Source organism: Alligator sinensis, unplaced genomic scaffold (assembly GCF_000455745.1).
Source record: "Alligator sinensis unplaced genomic scaffold, ASM45574v1 scaffold524_1, whole genome shotgun sequence".
Classification (NCBI taxonomy): domain Eukaryota; kingdom Metazoa; phylum Chordata; order Crocodylia; family Alligatoridae; genus Alligator; species Alligator sinensis.
The window spans coordinates 3887-13101 of NW_005842747.1; the positions used below are offsets into that span (position 1 = coordinate 3887).

Genomic DNA, 9215 nt, shown 5'->3' on the forward strand with positions numbered 1-9215 from the left:
TGCCCCTGGGGTAGGAGCGCGCGCCCACGCGGCCCAGCTGGGCCCGGGTCCTGTGGGCCGTGCCGTGGCTGAGCTCTTCCGCATTGTGCCGCCCCGCTGCCCCCGGGGGTGTCTGCTTGCGCTCAGGGGTGCCCCCGGCACTGCTGTCTGGCTCCATCTCTGGACGTGGGGACGCCTCCTCCTCTTGGGCACTGCTAAGGGGCAGCACAGCAGGCTCCTGCCTCTCCGAAGCGGCTTTGCGATCTCCGTCTCTCCCCGCGTCCCTCCTGGGCCAGGCACCTGCTGGGAGGGAAGAGACGCCCGGGAGTTACCTTGTGTGCGACGCAGAGCAACATCCCAGGCCCAGCCCATTCCTGATAAATTGCACCAGGGGTTAATCTGGTCCATGGCGGTGTCTGAATCCTGGCTGGGCAGGGAGGGCATGAGCAAGGTATGCAGAGGCCAAGAGATGGCATTTAGGTGTCAAATCTCAGGCCCCCTAGTTTGAAAATGCTGGGCTGAGTGACATGACCGGGGTTGTACATGCACGCAGTGTCAGAGCTTCCCCTCATCTCCACACGGATCCTGACAATGGGCTTTCTCCGCTGCTCTTGCATTTAGCCTGTGTCCAGTGCATGCCACTGTGGGCAGGGGGGAGCTTCTCACCGACCACTTCCCCAGGGGGACAGCCCCGCATAAAACAACAAGCTCTTACCCGGCAAAGACAGGCGCTGGCAGTTCTCCTTCATCGTGTCCCGACGCAGCTCCTTCCCCGCGTCGTCCCGAATGGGCCGCTGCTCCTGGGAGAAAAGGGCGGCGATGCCCTCGCACGTCGCCGTGACCTGAAACATCGTGTGCTCAGTGCAATTTGTAGCCGTTGCTTCCTGCACCCAACGGCCCCGTGGCTGGTCCGGAGAGGGGATGCCTGGCTGCAGTTCAAGCCACCTGGTTTCTAGTCCTTGATGGGTCTTTATAAACCTCAGGGTTTTACCCCCCGTCCCACTCATGTAAAACGGGGACAATGACACTGAACTTGGCGGCAAAGCTCTCCGAGGTCCACGACAAACCAGCTAGGCCAGCCCTTCTCAAGGGTGCCACGCGGTATGAGCACGGGTAGGTGCGCACACACGGCATGCACGATAAACCCAGAGATTTCAACTAGTGTTGGTCTAAGGACAGAGGCAGACAAGGGTCTTTGGGTCTCTTTTGTTGGGCCAACTAGGAATTCAGTGTTAAAAACACTCTGCCCCTGGGGCGGCCTGTCTGAGCTCTCTGCAACATAAACATGCTCTGGCATTTTTCTGTAGTCAAAAAAAGAGCTGGCGTTTTCTGAGGGGTGTAACAAGGGATGCCTCCAGTCTAAAGAGGTGGAAAACCACTGAGCTAGGCATGAGATTGGCATCCGGGTGGGCAGATCCCTCGGGCAATGAAAGGACTCAAGGATGCACGTGACAGCCCGGTCAGACGGCAATGGTTTTTAACCCCACGAAGGGCCTGTCCGGCTGTGCTGAGTCAGGAGCTCGGGCAATGCAGGCAGTGCTTGTGCTGACCGCTGAAGCAGGGTCTGACCCGGTCAGTGGTGTTAATACCTCTGCTCTCAGCACATTCCCCACCCCGTGATGCTCGGGCAGGACCTCGGGGCCTGTCACCCGTGGACCCGGCTATCAAAGCCTCTGTCAATCCCAAACTGGCTTTGCGATCCGGGCCGGACCGAGCCGACCGACATGTGTGACCCCGAGGAGGGGAGCGGGCTGGTGCTGCAGGTGCCTGGCTGCAGCCAGGGACCAGCCAGCGCCCACAGACCGGATGCGCTGCAGCTGGGGGAGTTTCGGGGTGACGGAGGAGGGAGACATGACACGCGCGGGTGCCCCCCACCCACACAGGCGCCTACCTTTGCCCGCACCCACGGGGCTGAGCCGGGGATTAGCCGCCCCAGGGGCCGAGGCTGCTGCAGAGCCGGGGCAGGGCCGTGGGGACCAGGCATGGAGCCCGGGGCTGCCTGGAGCGATGGAGCCGCACCCCCAGCGCATCCCAGCCACAATGGTCCAGGCACTGCCCAGCACATAGCCCCGCCCCCGGCACGCTCCGATTGGCCCCCTGGCTACCTGCTGCGCCGGGATTGGGTGGGCGGCCCACCAATAGGCAGCATCCCTGCTCTTGGGAGCAAGGGGGGGTGCCAGGTTGGAGGTGAGGAGGGAGCTGCCCTGCATTGTGCCATCAGTAGGGTCCAGAGTGAACAGCCCTAACATGGGCAGGGGCGGCTCACGCCTCTCGGGGGCGATTGTTGGGTAGGCGGCTGGTCTTAGCCTTCCCTGGTGCCATGCTCAGCTTGTCCCTCCCTAGTCGTAACGAGGTTAGTCTAGTCCAACCCCCAGCCTGAGGCAGGATTAGCCCTGTCCAAAGCAACCCGGACACGCTGGACCTGCCTGGGGGGGAGTTAGGGAGTCATTGAACCCCTCTGAGCAAGACCAGCAGAGCAATTCCCCCCAGCACAGGGGGATACGTTTCCCTTCCTATAAAGCACTTGGCACCTGGAAGCTCCTTCCAAAGATGTGGTGACCAAGCCCTGTGATGGCTGCGGGGGCTGGCAATGTTCACTCCAGGTTTTCCTCTGGGGGCTGAGCCTGCCCATATAGAAGCAAAGCAGCTGACCAGTGCTGTGGGGGGATGCACACTTTAAAATGGGACCTGAAAGCAGGATTTCTAACAGGGCTGGGTCCCGGCTCCAGTGCACGGAGGGCTTCCCGGCTTGGAGAGGCTTGCCTTCTGCAGCCGCAGCTGGACTGGTGCTGAGGGCGTGCCGGGGAGCTAACACCCCATTGCCCCAGCACAGCGGTCACCCCCATGACCCAGGACCAGCTGGCTCCGCATCAAAGGCCTGGGTTTTCTGCCTCCAGCTTGTCAGGCCCAGCTGGCTGCAGCTGCTGGGTAGTTTCATTGTAAATCCCCGTCCCCTCCTTCAACCATTTCCAGTTTGCTGTCACAGCAAATGCCTGCAGAGACCAGCCAGGACCCCGAAGACCTACAAGCACCAGCCAGCGCAGGCACCAGACATGGGTCCCTCGAGCCCCCAGCAGCAGATGCTCTAGAGGGAACTGGCTGCACCCTCCCTAGTGCCACCAGCTGCAGGTTTCCCACCTCCATGGCTTTGCCCATATCTCCCTGCAGCAACCAGTGCATTGCCCAGACACGCAGGCGACCGTCACTGCCACGTCCCCAGAGCCTTGTCTACACTACTGCTCCCATCAGGCAGCCGAGGAGCCTGCTAGCGAGTGGGATTCTCCTCCCAGCTCTCCCAGCACAGAGCAATCTTCTGGGCCTGGAGAGGAGGGTCTGCTGGAAGGAGAAGCAGAAGAAGAGAGGCCGCGTCATCGTTGTGGGCGACTCCTTGCTGAGAGGAACAGAGGGACCCATCTGTCATCCACATGCCACGGTGCGAGAGGTCTGCTGCCTGTCTGGAGCCAGGAGCAGGGACGTCACGGCAAGAATCCCTGACCTCATCCGGCCCTCCGACACCGATCCCTTGGTCCTCATCCACGTGGGAACAAATGAGGGAGTAGTCCAGACCGTCTCATGAGTGACTACAGGGCTTGGAAAGCAGCCCCTGCCCTGGGGGCAAGACTGGAGCCCTCTGCTCCAGCTGGCAGACCTCATTCAGCTCCCACCACGTCTGGGGCTGATGCAGCCAACGTCTCCAGGGGGGCAATGACCCTTGCCAGCTCACAGGGGCACTCTCTCGCCTGCCAGCCCCCTCCAGACCACGGCCACAGCCACGAGCCCCTCCTGTGCTTCCTTCCTCATGGCTTACAGATGGGAAACCCTGAGGCCCACTAGCTAGGTAGGAAATGAGGGGTAGGTAGGACCCCCCCAGTTCCCAGCCCCTGCACGACCTCCACCTGCTCTGCCCCTACTGAAGCTGTAGGGGGCAGCACTTTGCACCCACAATGCATTGCTACAAACCCAAGGGTGGACCCCGCCACACGCTGCAGCAGGGCCAACGCTACCAGGGGCTTTGCAGCACCTTGCAGCAAAGTGCAACTTGCTGCCTCTTGGGAGAGGTGGATGCACATGCACACATATGCACTCATGCATGTAGGCACATGTGCAGACCCAGGACTGAACCTTCCACGGCTTGGGCTTCGAGAATAACCGCATGCCTGGCATATCCCCGTCCTGCCTCTCCTCTAAGGCTGGGGATGGGGCTGGGCTGGGCCAATGCTCCTGCTGGGACGAACCCCGCAGGGTCCTGGCTGGAGGGTCTTGCCCCTGCGGTCCAGCTGATTGATGCTGCACTGGGGGCAGAAAGGGACTGGGGGGTTTTGCCTTCCTCTGCGGTGGGGCATAGCCTCAGCCTGGGGTTTCTTGAGTGTATATTAACCTTTTACAGCAGCAGGACACTGGTGACCACTGTCCTCCTGCTTTCCCTGGGGCAGGTTCAGGTGTGATGTCTGGTGCTGTGGCAGAGGCAACAGCTTTACTCAGAGGTTTGACAACACACTTGTCTGGGCTGGTTTGGACGGGGCTGATCCTGCCGCAGGCCAAGGGCTGCACTAGATGTGACCTCTGGAGCTCCCTTCCCGCCCCACGACCGGATGATCCCTTGCTCCAAGCTGCTGTGGGAAGCAGAACTAACTGCTCGAGCCAAGCTCGACGGGTCCCGAGGACCAGGACAGCACTGGAGCCGGGAGCTCTGGGCTTGCCTTCATTCATTGAGCTCGTTGCTGTTGTTTGCTGTCCCCATCCTCAAGTCGCGTGTGTCCAGTGTTCAGGGAAGGTTCCGGTGCTACCCTGCCCCTGGAGACTGTGGGGAAACATAGGCAAGGGATGGGGGGGAAGGGGTGGAGCACCTCTAAGCAACAAGGGGAAGGGAGGGAGGATGTTTACCAGCTTTAGGGACAACTCCCCAAAGGCTCCTGTGGTGCCGTGCAATCCAGGAGGTGCGTCCACACCGCAGCACCCTCTCTGGATCTGCCCCTGCCTGCACCCACAGCAGAAGAAAGCCTTGCTGAAACCCATGCCGGATAACACGTGGAGACCTCCCCCACGTCTTTATTTGTGCTAGGAAGTGGTGGCATCAACAGCCTTCTTCTGCAGGGGTTCATTGCAAGTCCCGCTGTGCTCCTGACCACTGGCTCCAACAGCCAGGAGGCCGGGAAACACCCGCTACGTCCTGTCCCTGGGCAACCACTCCTGCAGCAGACAGTCGCTTGCGTCCCATCGGCCTCGCAGCCCAGTCCTGGCTGGGCAACACTGTCCCCTGGCACATAAAGGTCGCGGCACCCCCAGCACTGCCGCTACCCCATACTCTCCATTTTCACATAGGCGAACTGGCTGTTGAGCTCAGCTCCAGGTGGGTCGTGCGGGCCAAGGCGTTGGGCTGCGGGGGCACGGCCAGCCCTGCCCCCAGGCATCTCGGGGGCATGCGTGCGCGGATGCCGGAGAAGTGGCTCACGGTGGGCGAGGCCACGGGTGGCGGTGACGGTGGCAGCACCGCTGCGCTCGTGGGGCCGCTCAGCCGCGTGGGCCATCTGATGGCGGACAAACCAGGAGTGGCAGCCGAAGCTCTTGCCGCAGGCCGGGCAGCGGTAGAGCCGGCCCTGGGAATGGCCCCGCAGGTGCTTGAGGAAAGGCGGCTTCTGGGCAAAGCTCTTGCCGCACTGGGCGCACTTGAAGGCGCGCTCGCCGGCGTGCGTGTTCTGGTGCACGGTGAGGCTGGCCAGGCGCGTGAAGCTCTTCTCGCACTGTGCACACTTGTAGGGCTTCTCGCCCGTGTGGCCGCGCCGATGCTCCACCAGCGTAGAGAGGCGGCGGAAGCGCTTCCCGCACTCCAGGCAGGCGTAGGGGCGCTCGCCCGTGTGCGTGCGCTGGTGCTCCAGCAGCGTCGACAGCCGCCCAAAGCCCTTGGCGCACACGCCGCACCGGTGTGGCTTCTCCCCAGCGTGGCTGCGCCGGTGGGGGCCTGTGGGGGCTGCCGGCGGACCTGTGCTTGCGTAGGCGCGCTCCCCGCAGCTTTCTCCGCAGCGCCCGCAGGCGTGGGCTGGGCCCCCTTCCCTCCTGCTGCCGCTGGCTTTCCCCCACTCCGGGGGGCCCAGGCCCGAGGCACCGGAGTCTCTCTCGGGTTGGGGGGCTGTGGGCAGTGCTGGGGGGTCTGTGCCGTACAGAGTCGGGATGGGCGGGCCCTGGTACACGCTCTCTTCTGGCCGCTGCACCAGGGTCCAGCGTGGCTCTGGACCGTCCACCTTCTCCCTCTCCCTGCTGGGAAGCCAGCCGGCAGCTGCAACAGAGAGGGCAGCCTGTGTAAGAAGGCAGAAACTGACCCCCCTGGGCAAGCAGTTGCTTCCCCTAGGTTGACCTGTCCTGCCCCTTGGTCCCTGTGACCCCCACCCCCAGGCACAGACTCAGCACAGCCTCACCTGTGCCTGTCACCCACCTGCTAGGGGCTCTGGAGGGCCTTTCCCTTCCTCCCTGCTCTGCTGCTCTTCTGCCACAGGCTCTTCCTCCTGCTTGACCTGGGAGGAGATTTCCAGGGTCGAACGTGGAGACTCTGTTCATTGGAGCGAGAACTCGGTTAGGATTTCATGTTAAATAGATGGCGGTGGCTCCTGATGAGCCAGCCACGCTAGAGCTGCCATGGACCCACGAGCTCACGGATGGCGTGTGAACAGTCACAGCATGCAGAGAGCAGGGGCAGGAGCCAGAAGCGCATGGAGCAGGACCTGAGCAGCCCTACGGCACATCAAAGGCACGTCGAGGCTACAGCTGTCGGAGGGGAGCAGCCTCTCACCTGCATTAGGGTCTGCAGAGGTTTCCCGCCCCTCCGAGCCTGGCAGGTCCCGGGGGCACGGCTCTTCTCCTCGCTCAATGCGGGACAGGATGTCAGGCTTGGAAATGGCATAGTCTGTTGATAGAAGAGGGGAGAACAGGACACAGGGTAATTAATGCTAAATGGACACAGTGTAATTAATGTACACAGCTTGCAGCAAAGGAGCACTTTCCCTGACTGCTTCATGCTATTAGTCATTCGGTAAGTGAGACCCACCTAGTGCTTCATGGCAGAGAGTGTCAACACCCAGGCAAATAAGCAAATCAGGGCACCCTGAAAGGCAGGAGCATCCTGTCTCCCCCTCCCCATTCTCCAGCAAAATGAAGGGAGGGGAGAGATGGGAAAGGGAACTGGCCCAGGGTCACACAACACGGGAAGGACAGCCTGGAAGAAAACCCAAACCTTGAGGTTCAGGCCCATAAAGCCAAAATGCCCATAGTCCCTACCTAGAGTCAGAGAAAATGAGGGTTTTAAGAGACCTCAGGAGGTCACATCTAGTCCACCCCCCTGCTCCAAGCAAGACCAGCCCCACCTACATCATCCCAGCCAAGGATTTGTCTACCCGGGTCTTCAAAACCTCTGAGGATGGACAGTCCACCACGTCTCTGGGTAACCCGTTCTAGTGCTTCACCACCCTCCTCGTGAGAAAGTTCGTCCTGATATCTAACCTAAAACTTCCCTTGCTGCAGCTTGAGCCCATTGCTCCTTGTCCTGTCATCTGCCCCCACTGAGAACAGCCCAGCTCCATCCTCTTTGCAGCCCCCCTGCAGGGAGGTGAAGGCTGCTATTCAATCTCCCTCGGTCTTCCCTTCTGCAGACTAAATCCGCCCAGTTCCCTCAGCCACTCCTCACAAGACATCTCCCTCAGCCCCACAACCATTTTTCATTCACCTCCACAGGACTCTCTCCAATGTGTCCACATCCTTTCTGTCGTGGGGGGCCCACAACTGGACACAGGACTCCAGATGTGGCCTCCCCAGTGCTGGATAGAGGGGAAGAATCACTGCTGGCAATGCTCCTTCTAATGCAGCCCACTCTGCCATTAGACCCTACCTAGTAGGATCAAATGTTCCTGGCACCGCTCCCGAGATGTACCCTTTGGGCGTGCCCGCAGGCGGCTCTGCTCACACCACGGGTGCAAGGAATCAGCACTGAATGCAGGCCCCACTCCCACGGGCAAACAGCCCAGGTCAGCAGGGCAGCAGACTCAGACCCAGGCCACACCCAAGGCTGAGCCCTTGTGCACAGAGCACCCACGAGTGTGAAGATGCCTGCTGGGGACAAGCCTTCGTTACAGCAGTGTGATGAAGCACATCGCCTCCCAGCCCTGCAGAAATTGAACTTGGCCACGCTCACTCGGTGCTTCTGAGGTCACCTGACATAAGCAGAAGCGCATCCTCACCCAGTGAGATCAAGTACTCATAGTTGCCCTTCATCACGTTCTTGTACAGCTCTTTCTGCCAGTCCTCCAAGTTCTCCCACTCCTCCTGGGAGAAGACCGCGTTGTCCTCGAAGGTCGCCGGGACCTGAAATCATATGAGCATTCGTGTCTCATGCTATGCAAACCCGTGTTGGTGTGGCCAGCCCCACACGTGCAACTAGAGTTTTAATGCAGAAGCTCATTTTTGCACCAACGCTTTGTCATGGTTTTAATGTTCATATTTAAATAAAGATCCCCTGGGAGCGAAGGGGGCTGAATCTGCTGGCAGGAGGAGAGGAGTCACCTTTGCTCTGCAATGCCTCAGAATCTAAGGGCACCCGGGTCCCCACTTGGACACGCTGCAGCCATCAGAAGAGTTACAGCACCTACAAAACGGACGAGGCTGCAGAGCAAAGGGTCAGGGGCGCTCACAGAAGACAGAGAGGGTGGTGGAGGGAAGGGACCAGGTTGCAAGAACATTTCTTTCCTCCCCTCCGTGCTGCTTCTCAGAGTAGTAGCAGCTGGTTTGCGCAGAGCGACACACGGCATTTACAACATACCCGGTAAGAAGTGCGTCCCAGAGACGACGGTCATACACGACAGATTTTCTACAGGGCCCCACGGGGCTGCGATGCAGGGTGAAGCTACCTTGATGAGGACATTTGAGCCCAATTACCTCCTGCCCATGGCAGGGGACCGGACTTGATGATCTTATAGGTCCCTTCTGGTCCTTCTTTTTATGATTACCCTTAGACCATACTGAGGACACTTAAAATGCAAGCATCTGCATATTAAAGCTCAACGTGTGCTAAGGGCCCTTAGAGGGTCTCAAAGTCATGCTGTTTCAGGTGAGGGTTAGCCCTGGGCCATGCTACCTGGCTCCCATGAGGGTAACTCTGGCTTGCTCCACGGACATAAAGTGAGCAATCTGCAGTCCTCCAGCATCCCTGGGGTCCTAGCCACATCCCTGCTCACCAGCCCTCTAGTGCAGGC

At 60.3% G+C, this 9215-nt stretch overlaps 1 protein-coding gene across 1 annotated transcript in view; it reads right to left on the bottom strand.

Moving 5' to 3' along the window:
- The window catches only part of LOC102388470 (tigger transposable element-derived protein 3-like), a 6860-nt gene extending 1841 nt beyond the window's left edge, over nt 1–5019 (bottom strand). The window contains 4 exon segments of the mRNA XM_025216559.1: nt 1; nt 4–282; nt 695–821; nt 4864–5019. The exon segment at nt 1 is cut by the window's left edge and continues 1841 nt beyond it. Coding sequence (XP_025072344.1) covers nt 1; nt 4–282; nt 695–821; nt 4864–4995 — 539 coding nt within the window. The 5' untranslated portion in view covers nt 4996–5019.
- Nucleotides 5020–9215: the final 4196 nt, after the last annotated feature.